This window comes from Thamnophis elegans, chromosome Z, assembly GCF_009769535.1.
Source record: "Thamnophis elegans isolate rThaEle1 chromosome Z, rThaEle1.pri, whole genome shotgun sequence".
NCBI lineage: Eukaryota > Metazoa > Chordata > Lepidosauria > Squamata > Colubridae > Thamnophis > Thamnophis elegans.
In genome coordinates, this window is record NC_045558.1 from 47,465,370 (window position 1) to 47,487,927 (window position 22,558).

General features: G+C 35.4%; 1 protein-coding gene across 1 annotated transcript in view; it reads left to right on the forward strand.

The window, feature by feature from the left end:
• The first annotated feature begins 1,862 nt into the window (after positions 1 to 1,862).
• LOC116522294 (ubiquitin-conjugating enzyme E2 E2) overlaps positions 1,863 to 22,558 on the forward strand; it is a 70,079-nt gene continuing 49,383 nt past the window's right edge. Inside the window, exons 1-3 of the mRNA XM_032237130.1 lie at positions 1,863 to 2,207; positions 11,652 to 11,835; positions 16,337 to 16,387. Of these exons, the coding sequence (XP_032093021.1) occupies positions 11,660 to 11,835; positions 16,337 to 16,387 (227 nt within the window). The 5' untranslated portion in view covers positions 1,863 to 2,207; positions 11,652 to 11,659. The remainder of the gene's footprint in view (positions 2,208 to 11,651; positions 11,836 to 16,336; positions 16,388 to 22,558) is intronic.

A 22,558-nucleotide genomic window follows, 5' to 3' on the forward strand; every position in this document is an offset into this window, starting at 1 on the left:
ACATTCTAAACTTTACCCTCTTTTTAGAAATTAAAGCTCATTTTGCAAAAATAACTGCACTATGACATAATGCTGTGTTTGTGTGTGTACACATTCACACATATACCAGTGGTATCAGTGGTAAAATTTGCTATCCCAATGATAAACTTTATTCCTTATAAATAAGTACAGTGAGTAAAGCTATCTTTAAAAGTTTTACTATAGGACAAATTAAAAGAAAATGATTGGTAGATCACCTGGCCCCATTTTCACTCCCAGAAAGCAACTTCTGCATGCAGGAAAGCAGCCCCAATCATTTACCTTCATATATGATGGATATTCTGATGCCTCAAATAGCAGGCTTAGTCACCTCTCAAGTTGCCTAACAAATTGCAGATGACGACCTGCTTTTCACCAATGACTTACAAACTAGGCCACAGGTATCAATCACATCAAGTGACATATTGTGACCTTTTTTGCCTTTGTGGAGCCACGGCGGGCGTAGCCTGCATGTGATGCATCCGGCCTGCAGGCTGCCAGTTTGACACCCCCCCCCCCAGCTAGGCTGTTTCTGAAGACAATTTCTGCACTGTTTTGAAAGTGTACTACACTGACAGTATATGATTAACTGGTGGGAGGAAAATAAGGAAAACTTGCAGCTACTTTATTCAACCATTTCTTCCATATTTGCATTCATCTATATAGTGATAGAATTGACAATGAGCAGCTAAGGTCAGAAGTAGCCCATTAAAAAGTATGGTCATGTTAGCAAAAACAGTGGAAATTCTGTAAAAAAAAAAAAAACAGAAGTACTGGTATATGTTTTTTGGTGACAGTACTATCAACATTATTGGCAAATCCATTTCTCTTTAATTTTAAATTAAAAAAAACAAATCAATGCTTAAAAAAAAAGAATTCTAAACCTAACTCTAGAGGACCTTATAAAGACTTGGCAAACATTTCAGAAAGCTCTGATCAGGCACTGCATGGAAGTCATGTCTGTAGAAGCCAGATGCCCTGTCTCTCTAACAGACCAAACCAAAATGGTTTTGGAAGAGCTCAGTGATCTAAAGAGAGAAGTCTCAAACTGCTTAGAGGCCTTGACAGATGCCCTGATCATTTCATCAGCCACATCACTGATGACACCATAGTCCAGAGCCAAACACATTATAGAGAGAAATGTGAAAGACTTTCCCAGCTGTGAGTGGAGGATGGAACAAGAGCCATATCATGGAGATATATCATATAAAAATAGTTCTAGAAAACATGCTTATGCTGTGGGTCTGGGAATGAGACAGAAGTATAATATGCAAGTTTTGTAACTTTGGAAATTTTTCCATTTTTCCATTTCTTTTATTGCGTTGAACTTTGGATTTCTAGTTTCTTCTTACGGCACGAAAAAATTCGCAGGTGAGAGCTTTTGATGGGTCAGCCTCATAAAACCCAATTCTGCTTCCATGTTCCCAGAGAGAAAAGGACAAGCATTTCTGCCATTTTCGCGTGGGTTAAGTGATCTTCTTCGCTCTCATAAGATCAAGAATTAGCCGTAGTATTTGACTCCTAAACGTGGACTCTTCTTCGCTATTAGTCTGAAGAAAGCAGCGTACAGAGTTTGAGGAAATAAGCCTTTCCTTCAAAATCCTTACAGGCATCACTCTTCTCTCGCACCCCTTCTCTTCTGACCTCAGTTTCACCCACACAAGAGAACCCACCTCCTCTTCCCTGCACTACGCACTTCGCCCTAAACCGACCTCCTGTCTCTCTCTCCCATGTTTTACTTCAACTCGCATTTCCCTTTAAACTCATGCTTTTGTCTCCGCCCTCCCGCCACCTCTTTTCCTCGCGGCCGCGCGTCCTCGCTCCCAATTCCTCAGCTACTTTTCCTCGCGCCGTCGTTCTGCCCTGCCCGCGAGCTCAGGCGCGCCCCCGCCTGGTCCTTTCCCCCCCTCCGCCCCCGCTCCAAGGCTAACTCTTGGCTTAATTGAACCATTCGGGAACGCGCTTCGCGCTGCGGGTTTACTTTTCTTCAGGCGACGGCGAAAGCGTAGCTTGGGAACTCATCGTCGAGGGTGGGTGGAAGAGTGGTGGGCGCGTATATGTTTTCCGTGGCCGGCCGTTAAGAGGCATTCCTCACCCCCTACTGGGCGCTTCTTCCCTTGGATAAGGATCGGGACGCAGAGCACCGAAGTTGGAGAGTGAAAGACCTGCGTCTGTCCCTCCTCCTACAGGTAAAAGCCTCGTTTACCCCTTCCCCACTCCTGAAAGTACCCCCCTCTTCAAATACAACCGCTGCTCCCCCACTATTAAATCTGGGCCCGCCTACCGTGGCAAGCAGTGCTAACCCCCCTCTGCTCCTAGATGTTGATTATCCACGAGGCAGCCCCCCCGCCCCAACTTGGCCGTGTTTCCTTCGAGCTAAAACGTCCCTCGGTTCCCAGTTAGTATTTTCTATACCCCCTTCTCTGTAATCAGGGTTCCAACACTAGCCCTAAGCAAGTAGTTTCCGTTCCATTCCGGTACCTCCGATCTCGTTTCTTCTGCCTAATGTACATCAGCTACTTATCCCCCCTTCCTCCCTCCGTTGTTCTTTTCTCCCTTATTCTTTCTCACCCCTTAGTCTCTTCCACAGACATCGCCAATTCCTCTCTACCCTAGTGGCATCCCTTTAATCACCAGCTGTCTGCTAGCACTACCCAAGACCATGCTACAAATGCCCTTTCATCACCTTTCTGTACTCACAGGAGAGGAAGGTGGATTTGATTCTTTGTGCTTTTATGCACATTGAAGAAGAAGTTCGAACTCTTATTATAATGGGCTATTGGGTATCACAATGTTGCCCAATACAACATCTGTAAATCAAAAACTAAAAAATATTGCTTCTTGGATATCTATACACAAATCTTTGTGTACATCCGATATGCAGTCCTTTTCATGATCTTTCTATTCCCATCAGTCAAGCAATGCTGCTAAGGTCTGCTAACTGCTAAAATAGATGAGGGGTAAAAGCAAATATCCAAGCTCAGAGAACACCAAAGTCTTTCTAAAGTAGTTTTTGCTCCCAAGCAATAGCAGCACTTTTTATTTGTTTTTTAAAAAACTATAAAAGTATATATTCTTATCTCCTTTTTAAAGTATATATTCTTTCTTATCTCTTAATTCTTTCATATAAAAAATAGAACATAGTAAAACTTAAAACATCCTCTAAAATTTTAGAACAATTCTGTCATTGGCCCAGTTATTTGGACTGATATTTCTAACAGAATTCCTTTTAAAGCTCAAAATCAATCCATTGCCTTCGAATACCATCATGTTCCAAATGTCATTATATACTATTACAAAGAAATATTCTTATATCAAATTACTCTTAATTTCTTATCTACTTACATAAAATTTCTCATGATCTATTATTTTAGGATAGCTGACTATTTAGTTATCTATCTAGTAATATAATAACTGTGAAAACTAAACATGTTTAAAAAGTAAGCAACAGTAAGCTCACTTCAAGATAAGTAATACAGTAATTCAACCTAAGGATTACTTTTCATTTCATTTGTTTCCATGTGAACAATTTCTTTACAAAAAGTACTTGTGTGTTGCCCCTTGTAATAGTGTTTATCCAGATGGGAATTTTATGTTAAGTTATAAAACGATAGACACTCATGTGTTTTTCTCAACTGACATTATTCTGTTGGTATGCACTGTTTTGTACAGAAATGGTACTGATATAGAAAATTCACTCTGTGTAGCTGAGGACTCAACACTTTCTGAGACAATACTTCAGTCTGTATAATCTATTGTCAATTAATCCCACATCACTGAATTATTCCCGTGTTCCTATATTCTCAGTGGATCATTTTCCATCAATACCACCAGAATTCCAATAGTATTTTTGTTGTATCTTTTAAATGGTTTATAAATTAGATTTATATGCCGCCCTTCTCCCAAGGACTCAGGGCGGCGTACAACATTAAAAGAAACACATATTACAAAAGTTTTTTTAAAAATTAAATAGAATATCCCAAACAAACCCAATTAGAATTGACAATAACATTTTTTTAAAAAAAATTGAATTAAAATTAACAATGATCAACAATTTGTTTTGTTTTGTTCAGGCCAGGCTGGCTTGCTGGAAAAGCCAACTTTTTAGGGTGCATCGGAAGGACTCAATCAGCCTAATAATTTTCCATTTTGAGATTTTTTGAGTTATTGCATCATTCTTATTTTCTCATTTTAATGCTTCCTATTAATTGAAAACATTTTTGTGATTCACTGTATCCTATTACATTAGCATGTTTGATTTATCCATGAAAAAGATTTTCCCATGATAACCTATGATTGCTATCATTATCCTGTTAGTGTTTAACCTTTATTATCTTACTAGTTAAATGTCAATAGTTACCTTTTATCTCCTTATGTACAAAATAAACCTTATATTCCTTTCTAGTTAAATAAAATAAGTATTTTAGTAAGAAATAGTATGTGAACCAGACTTTCGCTGACAGATATTTCAATCCTCAAACAGAAGAAAAGGTCAAACAATTTCCATTCCCCCTTTAAAACAGATCAGAGGAGTGTGACACAAACACTCTTAAACTTTTCTATAACAGCATTTTGTGATTAGAACTTTCTAAGATTGCTTCCTATCTCCCACTTTACTTATGTCATTTTTTGAATGCTCATATATATATTTTGGGCAGCCTATATCTTCTTAATCTCATTACCTACTATTCCCCATTTCTACCTATTTCTTTTCCCTTGTTTGTAGTTTTAATACTTTTCTTTTTTTAAAAAAACCAGAAGTTCTTGAAAATGGAAATATCACATTTTAAAAATTTGCATTTTTAAATTGTATCTTTGCCATTGCTGGTGCTGCATAATTATGTCTATGACATGTGGCTGTTCATCTCCTTTAGGAAAATAGAAAAATAGGCAGCTTGTTCAAATCTATTCCCGGTGTCTGCTTAAGTCCTCTGCTTTACACTTTTCTCTTCCACTCCCAGAATCTCAAACCTTACTTATTCTAAGGTTTTCCCATTCTCTTTCTATTTCCGCAACCTAAATGCCAGTGTTTCTACATTCTTATCGTTTACTCTGGCTCCTAGTAAATAAGATGGGGCTGACTGCTACTCTATAAGAAAGAATATTTTCTCTTTCTAGCATTTTTGTCTGTTTTTTGTTTTGTTCTGTTTTCCATATCAGTGAAACACCATCAGTGGGGTATTGATCCATCGGTTACAAAAGGAATTGATTGGCTAATCATCTGACCCTCAAGTTGTGGCCTGAGAAAGAGTGATTGGTTCAAATTTATTGATTGGTCCAGCTTTCATGCCTAACGCAAGACTAGAAGTCACATTATCTTGGTTTCTAAACTTAACCACTAGACCAGATTGCCTTTCAAGGATTTGAAATAAATATTCAGTTCATTTTTGCTTTCTTATTTTCCATTGCCACTAAATCACAATTGTATGTTACTCAAGTTCTGTTCATACTTTCTGGAGGACTTTAAAAGGGCAGACTGGGGGAGCAGGTGAGGAATGATGAAGTTTCTAGTTATTTATTAAAATGTATACAGACCCCAGATTCTCTAATATGCAAATTTGTTTCATTTTCTTGTCTGTTTAACTTTCTAATCATGTTGCATCCCTGCCTAAATCCTTTGCTTGCATGTAGAACAATTTAATAAAAGGAATCTAAGCTTTTGTCTTTGCATTGTGACTTAATCTTGAAGTACTTGTTTGTAGTAGTGCTAATAACAGAAATAAAATGTTTTCCAAATGCATCATTCTCCTTGGTTGACTGTTTGTTCTTGTTTTTGTTTGACCATATGTAAAAGATTGAACTTCACTTTTTGATATTGAAAACATTTGTTCCAAACATTTATATTTAGTTGCAGATTTCTTAAAAAGTAACTTAATGTTCATTTCAAATGGTTTCAGTGTACTACATGAAGTTTACAAAAGAGAAAAAGAAAATAGGCAGATAATGACAGATTTAAACATTTATTTTTGATTGTAAAAGTTTGCATTTTCTTATTGAAATATGTTATGCCTTATGCACAGAGTGTTATGCATTTATCTGATGAATTTTAACACTTGAAAAAGAATGTGGTTGATTTTCATCAATAATTTTTATGGCACACAATTGTTAAAAAAGTATATACTTGGAGAACACTTATTTTTTCGGGCAAACCACTTGAAAGTACTATATGCACATGTTTTGTTGTCCTTTTTAAAAAAGTTGTGTTACTTGAAAAGATCCGTTTTAAAGGGAAGAATAGATGGTAGAATTCTTTAGGTTTTTATTTTAATACAAAACAGATAATTAAATATGCAAATGACAATAATAGTTCAAAATATTGTACAGTAAAAATAGAGTAAATATTTCAGAATTATAAAAATAACGTAAATATTTTAGAATTATTTCTTTTTTCTCTCATAGTGACTTTCTTAACCCAACACTTTACAGGAAAATTGTGGGAACTTGGAGGAGGAAGGACTATTGGTATGTTTGACACCTTGAGTTGTATATGAAAAAAGAGATTAAAAATTAGTAAGTGTTGCAGTTTTATAAACAGTTGTCATTTGCAATATTTGAAATTATATTTATCCATATAAAGTCTGTTTGGTCTAGTGGTTAAGGCACCAGTCTATAAACCAGCAGACTGAGTTCTAACCCACCTGTGGCATGAAAACCAGCTGGGTGATTTTGAGCCAGTTGCTCTTTCTTAGCCCAACTCACTTCACAAGGTTATTTTTTAGTAAGAAAATATGAAGAAATGTTAGGTGGTATGTTCACTGCTTTGAGTTATAAAAATAATGATATGGTAGAAATGAATAAATATTATTTAAAATTTATTGGCTTTCCAACTCCAGTGAGCAGTGTTCAAAACACTAGAAAAGGTTAGCTTAAAATGTTAAACCACACAGCCCAAACTAAAATAATCTAATAAACAACGAAATAAACAAAATAAAACAAGGATCTTAGACAAATAATAAATATTGACTCCATGTCTGGGACCAAAGCCAAATTTTTGAAAAGATAATAATATTACAAATGTGATTAATCAGTGGTATTTTTAAGTAAATTAATTTTTAATGATTTAAATATTGTCTTCCTATCTGTAATTTTCTTTTGAAAATGAATTGTTTTTACATCTGGAAACTCTTTTACCAAAATATTATTTCATTATAATTCAATATGTTTTTAACCTGAAAAAGTCTAATACTTTTTATATTGCTTTTTATTAACCAGCTAAAATGTGTCACTTGAGTTGTTGATCTCTATCTTTTCATCAGAATTAGAATAACAGAGTTGGAAGAGACTTTGGAGGTCTTCTAGTCCAACCTCCTGCTTAGGCAGGAAAACCCACAACACTTCAGACAAATGGTTATCTAATCTCTTCTTAAAAACTTCCAGTGTTGGAGCATTTACAACTTCTGGAGGCAAATTGTTCTACTGATTAATTGTTCTGTCAGGAAATTTCTCCTTAGTTCTAAGTTGGTTCTCTCCTTGATTTGTTTCCACCCATTGTTTCTTGTTCAGACCTCAGGTGCTTTGGAAAATAGTTCGATTCCTTGCTTTGTGGCAACCCCTGAGATATTGGAACACTGCTATCATGTCACCCCTAGTCCATCTTTTCATAAGACTAGATATACCGAGTTCCAGAAACCATTCTTTATAGGTTTATTCCTTGAGTCCCCTAATTAGGGAATCTTTGTTGCTCTTCTCTGCTCTCTTTCTAGAATCTCAACATCTTTTTTACATCATTGCAACCAATATTGGATGCAATATTCCAAGTATGACCTTACCAAGGAATTATAAAGTGGTATTTACATTTCACGTGATCTTGATTCTATCCCTCTGTTTATGCAGCCTAGAACTGTGTTGGCCTTTTTGGCAGCTGCAGCAGCACACTGCTGATTCATATTTAAGTGATTGTCCACTGGGACTCCAAGGTGCCTCTCATAGTCACCACTATTTGAGCAAGGTGCCATATATACTGTACCTGTACATTTTCTTTTTCTTGCCTAAAGTTTTATTATTATCCTAAACCCCCAAACCATTTAATTATAATAGAGGCTAACTAGAAAGAAAGGTAAGACATTGTCTCTTTACTCACTTTAGGGGAAAGCGGATAGGAGCCCATGTGTGCTACTCTTAAATTATTTTCACTTTACAGGCAGCAGCGCAGAGTAATTACTGAGACAGCTCAGTAGTAATTACCTCCAGAGTTCTATTGGTGCCTTGCATCATTTTTGCCTTGAGAACAGAATACAAGCCCACAAGATTGATAAGTACTTGCTAGAGCAATAGAATCAAAAGGGGCTTTTCTATGAGATCTTTTGTTTTTGAAGCAATGTGCTTTATAAGAAGCAGGCTTCATTTCATAAGAATTTTAATAGAATACTTGCTGACTTGTTTCTGGCATACTGAGAATGATGTTATAACTACCCCTTTGATAACATTGTTTATTTTGTATTATTACTATCTAATTTATTTCTATAATTTATTCCTATAATAGGCCTACAACTGAAATATATATAAGAACTTACATTGTGCAGGGCCTTGAAGACTTTGCACTTTGTCCAAGCTTTTGACCAGGATGATTGAAACCCTCAAGAAATATGTGTGTGTTTTAATAAATTTATTTAGATACAGTGTTAAGCTTCTACAAATATTGATCATTTAAATATTGGCCTGCTTGGTTAAAATTGCTCAGCTTTGTTTGTTTTAGATTTGTCATCTCCCCCTGCCCCCATCAGTTTTATCAAAAATTCTCACATTTTCTCAATTAAAGCAACATGTTAAAACATCATAATTGTCAAAGTGATCAAAAATGACTTTCAGAAGTCACATTGCTTTGATAATTCTGGTACAGTTATTTTCAAGCAATATTTGGATCAGGAATATAATATTAGCTCATTTGGGTTGTTTGTGAATTTGGGGAATTATTGCATTAAAGTCATTCTGTTCCAAACCCCAGTCAGAATGGGCAATTTGGTTCCCTCCAGATATTTTCAACTACAGTTCCTACAATCCTTTGCTTTAGACTTTGATGACTCAGTCCCATTTAGGGACAAATATAAGCTTATTTAGAATATATGTTTTGATGTTGATTCATATTTTGAAATATATTAGGGAAATATATTAAACACTTGGCTTAATGTGTTTTGTATTGATTAGCATTAAATATTTTTTTTATTTTGAAATGTATTGTTATACAAAATAGTATTATATTTTCAGACATAGTAGACCTTTCTGAATGGTTGTGGTATGCATATTTGCAGAAAAACATGCCATAAATTTGCAACTAGACTTGTTTAAGTTCTCATTTTATTTTTAAAAATTTGTTAAAATATAGCTCTCTACGTGGTAGAGATTTTATAGAACAAGATCCTTTTATGTTCTTTCAGCTATATTCACTCATTAATATCTTAGTGTGTTTATGTCTTAATATAATCTTTACTGCTTTATTTAAATCATCTAGTAACTTCCAAAATCAGCTTTAAGGAACAACAAATACTATTACACCATTTTGCTGATAACTTATCATTACCTTTATCTGATTATAGGGTACATAATTCTTTATTCTTATAAAATGTACACAGAAGAATAAATACTGCTGGTCTGCTTTGATACTAAATAAAATATTACAGCATAGCCAATTAAATTACATGCATTTGAATATTCTCACATATTATGTCTAAATACATTTGACAGGCTATACTATTTGACTATTTGATTACTGGACTGTAATCTTTCTCATATTTTCTTATCTTTCTCGTCCAAAATAGTGAGAGTTAAATTTGAGTGACCTCATAAATTTATAAAATAAAAATATATACTATAACAAAGAGAAAATTAATTCACACAACTTCATGAGAAAATTATACGAATCTTATATTCTTTTTTAATAAGAAAAATATAAGATTACAAATATAAAGTGTGTGTGTGTGTGTGTGTGTGTCGGCATATTCGGGTCTTTTCCCATGTAAGATTGAGAGTATCTTGGCGACGTTTCGATGAGGTCCCACTCGTCATCTTCAGGCTGGTGCCTTCGGCTTCATGCTTGTGCGAGCAAGCGTAATTGGAGCTGTCATCTTTTTATAAATATTGGTAGGGGTGTGTGGAGTGCTGGCTTTGTTGCTGTAAGCGGATTGGTTGGCTGTGTTGTAACATCTTGATTAGTTGATGGAGTTGATGTTTGCAGATTAGTCTGTTGTTTCGTAACATGCTGTGTGGCTGAGGTACTGGCTGTGTGCCTATTGTTCTTTTGTGTTGTAACAGCCTGGGTAATGGGCTGTGTGATGACATCCTGAGCTCTATTGTAGTGATATCCTGAGTCCTGTGCTGCAACCTCCTGGGGGGGTTAGCTGTGTTGTAACCTCCTGAGTTCTGTGATGTAATGTCCTGAGCAGATGGCTGTGGTGTAACATCCCGGGCTTTGGTTTGGCTCCGAGTTTGCAGTCTGGCCATGTGTTCATGACGTGTGTCTGGGTCCGGTGTCGGTTTTTGTGATTGGGACTCATTTGTTGACTAGGGCTAGTTTCTAGATGTCTGGTAGGCGGGAAGTATCGTCACGTTCTCGGACACAGAACAGGACAATGGCATTGCCCTCCTTCCTTACATCAAAGGCACCACAGATAAAATCAGCAAAATTCTCCACAAACACAATATCAATATCAGCCTTCGGCAGTGACCAAAAAATAGCCAAATCTTTAAAAACCCCAAAGACAAGATCCAGCTAGAAAACCAAGGAGTCTATGAAATACATGCAAAATCTGCCCAGCCACATACATTGGACAAACTAATAGGAGACGCTGTCCTTATTTTGGGGAGAACATGGGTAGCAATAGTATTAAAAATCAACAGGCTGTCTTTTTGCTTAGTAACTGCCCCTATAAGGATGCACAAGACACTCCTTTTCATAAAAAAACCATACCAGCTTCTAGATCTAGCTGGTAAATTCTGCTGTTCTATAAAACAACAAGAGAATAATATGTGATCAAATACAGTAACCTATACATGCTGCAACATTTGTGTAAAATGATTTTTGACACAAATTGATATTTATTAGCTATTACCAAAACATTGATCACTTAGTGAATAGTGAACGAGTGGAAATTTTAAAATGGATAAATAAAACTAGAGAATCTTTTTAAAAAGTGCTTAACAATGGATGTGAATAATAAGAGCAAGACTGAGTCAATAGACTAAAAAAGCTGGATAGAAAAGCTGTACACTTGGAAAATGATACACTGGAATGATATTAAGAAACATATCTGAAATTATTGTGAAAAAATCTAATAAAACAAATATCAACAGGAAGACTCTTTTAGAAGACTGTAAGAAAAAATGAACAAGTGTAACATTTTCATAACAAAATTCTTGTAACAAAAGACTATAAAGTCAACCCTCTAAAAATTGTGACAAAAAATAGCGAGAGCCAAACAATAGAAATTCTATGCAAAACTTACTAAAGCAGGGATGTTCCTATGAGATTTTAAAAAGGCAGGTTCCATCAGAATTTCATATTGTCAAACTGGTTATAGGATTTCATAACTCATAGGTTTAACACATAACATATTAGAACTAGATGAATAATAAAACAAAACAGGAAGAAATGAAATAAAAATGAAAACTATTTTTAATTTTTATTACTTTTCTTTTAGAATATAAGATGACTACTGAAGGGCAAAGAGTTGATGATAGCCCAAGTACCAGTGGAGGCAGCTCTGATGGAGATCAGCGAGAAAGTATTCAACAGGATCAGGAAAGAGAACAAATTCAACCTAAGAAAAAAGAAGGCAAAATCTCTAGCAAAACAGCAGCTAAACTTTCAACCAGTGCTAAAAGGTACTTGCTCTTTGGTTTACTTTTCAGATTATTTTTCTTTTAATAACTATAATTGGTTGTCTTACAGTATTTATGTGCTAACTGGTCAATTGACAACTATAGCACATGCAATAACAGTTGCTTGTTTACTAACTATACTGATTTCACTGTTATTAAAGTTGGGTCATATACATAAGACTTATATAAATATGTGCAAGTGAATAAGAGACAAACTAATGTTCATATTTGTCAGTGTATTTTATAGTTAATTAGCCTTAAATATTTCAGGCATTTCAGATAAAATCTCATAGTGATTCTTATTGCTGTAAAATTCATCACTGTTCCCCCAAATTCTATAGATAGCAATAGAATTTAGACTTACCTATTACTCCATAGTGTTTTCCAGCCCTCTCTAAGTGGTTTACAGAGTCAGCATATTGCCCCCAACAATACGTCCTCATTTTATTGACCTTGAAATGATGGAAGGCTGAGTCAACTATGAGCAAGTTAGGATCAACTCAGGATTGAACTGCTGGCTGTGGGCAGAGTTAGCCTGCAATATTGCATTCCAACCACTTCGTCATATATATGATAAAACACATAAGTGTGACTTTTATATTTTTAAATAAAAGTTTCACAAAGAACATAAAATCTAGCACACATTAATAAAGAGTAAAAAGATAAGAGAAGTAAAAGTACAGAAAGAATACAAGAACTAGAAAGAAGCTTCCAATTTTAACAAGAATAATTATGAAACTATCCCTTAGTCTATTTTTTTAAAAAATCATTTTTTCTATATCCAGTTTTTCTCTAATCATCAAAACTTCAAATCATGTGTATTTTACCTTTTGTGCAAGAGTATAAGGAATTTGAAGTAAGTCTTAAATATAAATATTTTTTTCTCAGACTAAAGAACTTAATTTAGCTATCTCTGCAAATTCCATCATCTTCATCCACTGTTCCTCCATTGTGGGTAATGTTGATTTCAGTGTGACTTTTAAATTTATAGTGTTGAATTACAGAATATCTTGGTATTTTGGCTTTCTTGCCCCTAAGAGGTAAATGAAATCTGGAGAACACTTAGAAATTTTCAAAGTCATGATTTCTGTATTTAGATTTGTTATGGATAGAGCTTACATTAATAGGGTTTCCCAAAACACATGGCTTTACAAGCGTAAACATTTCTTGCCTTTCCTGTTCTTATGCATTATTGAATGCTGAAAACAAAATTTTGACATACCGCAATTCCATTCTTTTCTGTTCAGTCTACGTAATCCACTGAGTTAGCAAATCTATCATTTCTGGTCCTGTTAATTTGTTACTGTGATTTTGAGATGATCTGCATTTTCAAAATATTATTTCAACATTTAATCATCTTAAAGAGAGCTTCTGAATTCAAAATAAAAAATGCAGAATATAACTTCCAACCAATGGTCTTTTAACAAGTCCACGTTGTAATTTTTCCTGATTATTTCAAAGATCTATCATCAATAGCTTCACCATAATTGTCAAGAAACTATCACTAGAAAAATAGAGTTAACTTTTAAAAAGGAAAATATAGATTTAATTAATGGGAGAAAAAGACTCCTTGTATACTCCTGTTATTAATTTATAGTTCACTTTATATATTAAACTGGAAGTTTTATTCCATGAGCTAGGGAAAAATAAATTTTTGGAAAGGTTGTGTAGTTAGCTCTGGTTATAAGCACCAAAGAACTAATATTAATAAAGCTAGCATTACATGAGGTTACAGGTAGTTCTCAACTTACTACTAGTCTCTTAACAATTGTTCACAGTCACAATGGCCCTAAAATGAGTGATTAATGACACATATATGTTACATCAACCTACTCTGCTCACATGTCTGCATTTTGGATATTTGTCAACTTGTTCACATTTATGACTAGTTGCCAACCACGTTGAAATGATGGGAACTCCATTTACAATCTTCTCTGCCAGCTTCCTCAGAAAAATCAATGGGGAAACCATCAAGAAAGATTTTAGGTGAAGGGCTCATTAGCACTTAATGCAGTAAGGGTAAATCCTCTCGCATGCTAAAAGAATGAACCTCAAAGCTGGCAAAAATGATAGCAAATGCGAATATTCTGAGCATTTAGAACAGCAGCACCGTAGCGAAAAATGCTAGCGAATGCCAGAATCTCTGCCCCTTTGAAAGAGAAAATATTAACAAATACCAGCTTTATGAGCCTTTTGGAACGCTGGTGTTCATTACTGTTTTCCCTTCTGGAAGAGAAAATGTTAGTGAATATCAGTATTTCTGTGTATCCAGGAGGAAAAACTGATAAACACCAGCATTCCCTCCACCACCATCAGGGCAGGAAAACAATAACAAACACCAATGTTTCAATCCACTCTGGGAAAACTGCTATCAAATGCCAATGTTTCCACCCCCCAGAGGAAAACAAATGGTACAGAACACCAGCATTTTAGCTGCTCCAGATGGGAATATGTTACCATAGTTTCTGTCCCTCTGAAAGGGAAAGTGCTAGTGAACACCATCCTGCTCACAATTGTAGTCCATGATGGGGTGGGAAAAAGGTGCAAGCCTTCCACCAATAGAGTGGAGACTGGAAATAGGCTTCTCAGGTGTATAGGAAACCTATGCTTTCTTCCGATCAGGTCACTTAAGTTCTGCAACTGGAATAGCCAGATTGCCGTCATTGAGTGAAGCAGTCATATGGCATCTTGCTTAATGACTGTTTCACTCAACAACCAAGATTCCAGGCCCAATTGTGATTATAAAATGAAGGATATCTATACCATATTTTGCAAAAGATGGGCATTATTATTTTTTATTTTGTGAAATTTTGGAGTTCTTGCTCAAAATCTTATATTTTCAGTTTGAAACAACATTTCATGAGATTTTATGTTTTTGTAATAGTATATCTCATTCTCCAGAAGCAATATGCTATGGTAGCCAAAGATCTTGCTGACTCCCAGTTTTTGTGAAGTTTTTCAAGAGAACGTAAACCATTTATATCATGCAATAATTCATTTAAAAGAAAAAAAGTTGGTAATATATGTTATAGTATATGTTACTGTTTAAACTGAGATTCCGTTTATATCTTTTATTTATTTGTTTGTTCTATTTCTATGGCTGTCCATTTCAGTAAATGACTATGAGAGGGTTACAGTTCAGAAATATATTGCAATGTATGATCTATTACCATTCATTGAGAACAATAGAAGTGACGTTCTGCTGATAAAATGGAAGATGCCAGCAAATATTGTTAGGGAATGCTTTCCACAATTTGAATATTACTAATTTTTTTTTTCTTCTTGTTGTGTATATCAGTTGGTGATTTATCTGAAATAGTACATCTGAAATATTTATTAACGTAAAGGAAGGTAGATATACGTAACATTAAATGTGTGTGACTTTAAAAATCATTTGCATATTGAATTAAGCACCAAAATATCTGGAATTTGCATACCTATTTATTGATGAGATTTATTCTCTGTGGGGGGGGTGCGTGTGCATGTGCGTGCACATGTGCATGCACACATTTAAGCCATCAAGTTTAACATTTTGTTCAGTGCAGAAATTGAAATTAAAACATCTCTTAAAACTGTGCATATAATTTCTGCTTCAAAGCATCCAGTAAAATGTAGATAGGTAAGTCTTAGTTACCTCATTAAAAGGTAACTTAATTTCATAGGTAACTGGTTCTGCTATTAAATTATTGTTTCTATTTTTCCTCCCAAAAGATCAACTGCTTTCTTAAAACTAAGATATTTTATGCCCTATAAACTAAAATGTTAGAAAATGGATTGTGGCTTTCTTCTATACAATAATTCTTTTTATGAGTTCTCAAGACCACATTCAGTCTTTTTTCTTAAGGCTCAACTCCACTCTATTTTTTTTTTACTTTGTCCTCAATTATTTAGTTTCAATTTCCTCATCATCCTTGTTTTTCTTTTTTGTACCTGTTCCAGTTCCATTGAAATATTCTTCAAATGTGGTGCCCAGGGCTGGACACAGTATAGCCAGTTGCTGGTCACACAAGGCCTACCTACCTCCCCAAGTAGGTTTTGAAGAAAACTGCACATGATCTCAGGAAGAAAACCTCAAATGTCTAATAGCTCTCTTATGAAAGGACAGGCCAGATGATTTTGATCAGCAGTGGGAACAAGAAGACAGCAAAGGGCAACTGAGAGCACTAGAGTGCAGGGCATCAAAAAGGCAGAGATTGGGAGGAGATAATTGGTCAGGAGATGTAGCCCCACTACAATCATAGTCTGATGTAGCCCCACTACAATCATAGTCTGTGTCTCTTCTTTTGGGATGGAAGCTATACTTTTTGTCTATATAAAAATTTCTCTTCAACTTCATAGCCAGTAAGAATGCTATAACTTCATAGCCAGTAAGAATGCTATAAAATTATACCACGTAGCCTTTTAATTTGTAATTAAAACCTCTTATATCCTGTGATTAATTACCTTCAATAAAATTAGAAGGAAACTTTTTTAACATAGTTCTATTTGTGTTTTTTCTCTTAAGGATTCAGAAGGAGCTTGCAGAAATTACATTAGACCCTCCTCCAAACTGTAGGTGAGTTTTGAAGTTTATGTATATGGAATATAGTGTGATATTTCATCCAACATAAATGTTTCTTCAGTTTCATTAGACTTATGATGGAAAGATCTTATTATTATTTAGAGTTGTTTGTGATGTGGCTAAATTTTTTTGCATCAGTTATTCTGGAAAAATAATGAGGGAAGACACTCAAAACAGCCTCTGAACAGTAAATATTTTATTTTTATTGTGATTATTGATCTGGCTGGATGGCATATTTAAGTGAAAATATATTGAAGGCATACTTGTATATTTGGAGGGCTTATTTTTACTCACTATGAAGCGCTTATAGAAAACCCAAAAAAACCCGCAAGATCTGGAGCAATAGTCCTCTCCGCTTGCACCATCTTTGCCCTGAGAGCATCTCTGGCAGCTGCTTCCTGCATCTCAGAAGGTCTGCGCTCTCTCCGCTGCTGCTGCTCTGCCCTTAAAACACTTTCCTCCATGATCCTCATGTTTCAGGCCAAGCCCTTCAGGGGCATTGTTTCTCGGCCCGAAACAAAGCGGCAGCGAGGAAGGAATGGCAAGAGCCTTACCGGTGAGCTAGATTCACCAAAAGCAGTGCCAGCAGCAACAGGACATGTTCGGGGAAGAGAGAGCCAGAACTGACTGCCCAAGATTGTGCTTCAGCTGCCGCCGCCGCTTTTACTGCTGCTACTGCTGCAGACACCAGAGATTCCTCCCTCACCTTGTTTTGGGTTGAGACGCAACGCTTCTGAGGGACTGTCCTTGATGGCACCTGAGGCCGCCTCGCCTCCTTCTGCCCCATGGAAAAAAGAGCAGCTCCACTCTCCCCTTCCTCAGTCTACGCGCTATTCAGGGGGTGGAGGAAAGTGCTCCTTGGCTGCTTCTCTAGGAGGACCACCACGCATCCTCAACAGGTGGGAGGTTAAAGGGCAACTGCAGGTGAAGAGTGGCAAGGGGTTTTGGCAGCGGGGGAGAAAGAGTTCAAAGTCAGTGGAGGTAGTGTGTGTTGGGTGTGTGTGTAAGAGAGGGGGGAAGAGAGAAAGAAAGCGAAAGAGTAAGAGAGAAGGAAAGGAAGGAAGGGAGAGAGAAAAAAGAGAGACAAAGATAGAAAGAGAAGGTGAGAGAAAGAAAGAAAAGAGAAAGAAAAAGAAAGAAAGTGGGAGGGAGAGAGACAAAAAAGAAAGAAAAGGAGAGAATTTATGACCACAATTGAGCCCAAAATTTTGGTTGCTGAGCAAGAGCATTGTTAAATGAGTTTCACCACATTTTACAATTTGGCCACGCCCACCCGGTCACATGACTGCCAAGCCACACCCACAAAATAGGCCACACTTGCAGAATAGATAGTAAAAAATTTTGAAACCACCACTGGAAGAAAGGCTATAGTGTCATATGTTCTTCAGGGAAAGTTGAAAATATGCTTGTGTGAATCTTCCTACATCTACACAGATATTTAAAAACTGTCCAAATATTACAGAAAGATCTTTAAATTTCACTCCAATTTTATATAGTTTAAGAACTGTTAGATTCTTTAAAAGAGAAAGTAAGGTAGATGTATTTTTGAGGAAATGTCACTTTTGTTTCAATTCATAACATTTATATAGTATAATTTTAACAGCACAGAAAGGTGCACATTATATGGGAAATTGTATGGGGAAAGAATAACATGAAAGAGGAAAAGAGAAGGGAATATGTGTTGATGTTCTTCTCCACATTATTTCTATTCCTAGTTCAATATATGTTCAAGCTAAAGGAAAAGATATAGCAAAAGCAAAAAAAAAAAAAGATTGTGGTGTAGTAAGATTATTGTTCATCCCAGCTATACTTTGAACAAAGTTAATATAACAAGAAATCTGGATATGTATAACCCATGAAATCAGGGAGTCACAGTTTTTCACTGTCACTTTGTATAGTATAATCTTAATCTTTTATCCCCATAGGAAATGTTTTAGACTTTTTTGTTTATATGTATTACACACTAATTCATCATGCTCATAACTTGAGGGAAAAAGGAGGGGTATTTTTCAGATTGTATTCTCACCTTATTTCCTTACCATTGTTGCCACATAAATAATTTCAAAGAACATTAATGCATTTCTATAATAGTTGTTACAATGCTTATATTTCATGTAATAGATGCTGGTTTACACAGTAAATTTCAAATGAATGACAGTGGAATGTTTGGAATGTTTCCAGATTTATAATTTATACAATGAAATATTATTTTAAATAATTAATTACTTTTTTGTACAAAGTTTATTTTACAGAAACAATTTGTAATAAAAATCTGTAAACTGTGCGCATTAAATATGGACTTGTTCCTTGTGTGTCTTATTAACAGTTAACAGTTAACTGCTGTCATTGTTATTTTTATATTAATAAAAACTAGTAAAATTCTGGCTCTTACGTGCATTAACTAAGAACAAAAAATAGTTACATGGTGAACAGTGGAAATATACATAGGAAGGCTATGTCTTTATTTACTGTACCTTTAAGTAAAGAACTGCAATTATCTAAATCATTCAGCAGATTATGTGCTTGTGTCATACAGGGCAGTACTGAAAGCATGAGTGTTATTTATGGTTTGGTTATGGTTATGGTTTATTAAACTTGTATGCCGCCCTATTCCCGGGGGGACTCAGGGCAGCTAACAAACTCATAGGGGAGGGGGTAATACAAAAAACAAACAAGACAAAACAATTACAAAAAACAGATTAAAACTCCTCAACAGCAATAGCAATAGCAGTAGACTTATATACCGCTTCATAGGGCTTTCAGCCCTCTCTAAGCGGTTTACAGAGAGTCAGCATATTGCCCCCAACAATCCGGGTCCTCATTTTACCCACCTCGGAAGGATGGAAGGCTGAGTCAACCCTGAGCCGGTGAGATTTGAACCGCTGAACTGCTGATCTAGCAGTAGCCTGCAGTGCTGCATTTAACCACTGCGCCACAACAGCCACAACAATTTGAGTGGGGCTGGGAACTCATCAGCCCCAGGCCTGCCGGAACAGCCAGGTCTTAACGGCTTTGCGGAAAGCCTGAAGGGTGGTAAGGGTCTGAATCTCCATGGGGAGATCGTTCCAGAGGGCTGGAGCAGCCACAGAGAAGGCCCTCCCCTGGGGGGTCAACAGTTGACACTGGCTAGCTGATGGAATCCAGAGGAGGCCTAATCTGTGGGATCTAATTGGTCGCAGGGAGGTAATTGGCAGGAGGCGGTCTCTCAAGTACCCAGGTCCGATACCATGTAGGGCTTTAAAAGTAACAACTAGCACCTTGAAACGTATCCGGAGTCTAATAGACAGCCAGTGCAGCTCGCGGAGGATAGATGTAACGTGGGTGTACCGAGGTGTACCCACAATCGCTCGCCCGGCCGCATTCTGGACAAGCTGAAGTCTCCGAATACTCTTCAAGGGCTGCCCCATGTAGAGCGCATTACAATAGTCCAGTCATTCAAGTTTAATGTTGACTTCAGGCATAAACCAGTTTTCATTCATATTTACTTAAAAATGTGATTGTGTCCTATTTCAGTAGAGTTGGAACCTAGATATTGTGAAGTCTAGATTTTTCTATCTGTATTGCTATTATCCCTTAATGAATGTCTATAAAAAAACTCTTATTGAAAGAAACTTAGCTGAAGAGTTATATTTTTACCTTAGGGATTTAAAATATTTTGCCTTTTAAAACTGAATCTCATTCACATTCTATAAACGTAGCATATAAAAAGAAGGTTGGCAGCAGCTAAAGAATTAATTCAGTGTTCCATGAGATACTCTGTACGGAACATTTGCCATGTTAAGTAAGTAAATATCTTTGGTGTCTTATCAATATCGTTCAAATATTGAACCTTAATTTTAATGCAATAGCAAAAGAAACATATATGTTTGGGCAAAATAAAATGATAGTTAAAAACTGCTAATTTGTCCTTAATTGAATCTAGACAATAGAAGTCAAGAACCTGGGGAACTTTTTGTCCCATATGAATAGAAGGAATAGTAAAACATTTTTTTAAAAAAATGAAGTAATTAGGTACATCTTCAGTCTGAGATATAGAAGAATCTTTGTGCAATAGGAATTGATATTATCTGCCATCAGTCTCTTGGTTACCAAATTTGAGGATTAGGAAAGCATATTATGTGACATTGATTTTTCCTTTGGTTTCAGAGAATAATACCATTAAAGGAAATTAAGAACTATCATGGCTCACTGTCCAGTTGTAAAATTATATAAAACAAAATACTTGTCTCTTTCTTAACACTCCAATGATTCAATTTAGATAATGTAGACAAGGTAGCCAAATCCAGCAATTAGAGGAAATGTAGTTAGAACATGTCTGGGAGGACAAGTCTAAAATTCAGCCTTATTGATGACCTCTGATGGAATAGAGTTGTTTTGTTGTTGCTGCTATTATTTTAATCTGGTTTTGGGCAGAATGGTGGAGACTTTTTTAGTGTTTTAAGAATGTAAATTGCAATAGAGAGCAAGCCACTCTAGAGATAATATGTCCCAAATAACACTGTTAAAGTACAGTCTCTGCTATTACATAATAGTATGCAATCTTTGGATAGTTGAAATCCAGAAATAGGTTCAAGGAGAATACTTTCAGGCCACAGAATTCTCACTTATGTGAAATGACTATTGAATATTAATTATCATGTTTTCCAATATGTAATCAGTCATCAGGGATCTACTATCCCTCAATGAAATCATTTATAGTGAGACCTTGTGATTTTGAGAGCAACCTGTAGCTTGTGTTCCAGGAAGGGTGGCTGGAATTCCTGGTTAAACCAACAAGTATATTCAAAAGTAGTTTTGAATAATGTCAAATTTTGCATGAAATTTTTATACCAAATGCCAAAGCACAATGGAAGTACTGCCTCTAGCATCCCCATATCCTTTTATTCCTATTGAGGAATGAGGATTTTAAACTTGAATGGCAGGATAATCAACATATATAGAGAGACATATATCTTCCAGGAAGTAAGTGGATAAAGGAATAAGCCTGTATGCTTCCTTGATTTTGTTCATAATAAATACTTGTACCAATATGCAGTTCTACTTCATGGAAAAACATAGTGAATAGTGTGTAAAATTTCCCCACTGTACATGCTTTATGTAGGAAAAATGGATCTAATAAATAATGCATGTTTATTCATTGTGAAAATTTTGCATTTTACAGAGCTTTACATTTTCAGATATTTTTTCTATCTCTGTTACATTTAGTGGCTTCTTCCCTAGGCTATTACACTTTCATGAGTATTTCTGTGAATGATTTCTTTTTCACTGATTTTGCTTGTAATTTATCTTGAATGTTTCATCGAGGCTGAGATATATTGATAGTATAAAAATAAATTGTTTTTATTTCTGCTTTGTCATAATAAAGTCTCTTCTATATAAGGTGATATCATTTCTGGGTTTTTTTATAATTAATTCATGATTAAAGAAACATAAATCCAATTGTGCTAATATGCATACAATGAATAAACAGTGACAGTGCCTTAGTGTCTTCTAAATACAGTAGTGGTATTTATTTGAAATGAAAATCTTTAGAAAATACTATCCAATAATATATTGAAAAAAATTGCAGACAGAGATTAGGATATTAATTGCTTTGAATTAGTCTGCTTCTTCCTTAGAATTATAATGTTGAGATCATGTCCAATATTGAAGGCCTCCACTATGACAATTTCAGGTTTCTCTCTCTTTTCTTGGTAATTCTAGATGTGTTGTATCCACTATATTTTATCTTGGGATTTGAGGCAGGGGAATGACTATTCAGGTTATATACCACTATAGTATGTACCATTCTCCCCACAATTTTAATGATTAAGTTAATCTCAATCATCATTAATTTATTTCATGGACAGCAAAATAATGTGGCAACCCTGTCCAGTTCAGAGAGGATTTTACAGCTGAAGTTCTTAAAAATTATTAAATTAAGAAGCTATAAATGGTTAACATGCCACTTTACAAGGATCCATCTAATGTCCACAGTGGTCTAAGAAAACAAGCTTTTTAAAAAGATTTTTTGTGGTACTTCTAAATATTGAGGATACACGTTCTTAACTTTACACACATAAACTATAAGTGAATTGCTAGTTAATTAATAATTATTAATTTGGATAATGAATACCCATAAGGTTTTTTAATTCACTGAAAACTGAATCAGGCTTTTCATTCTTT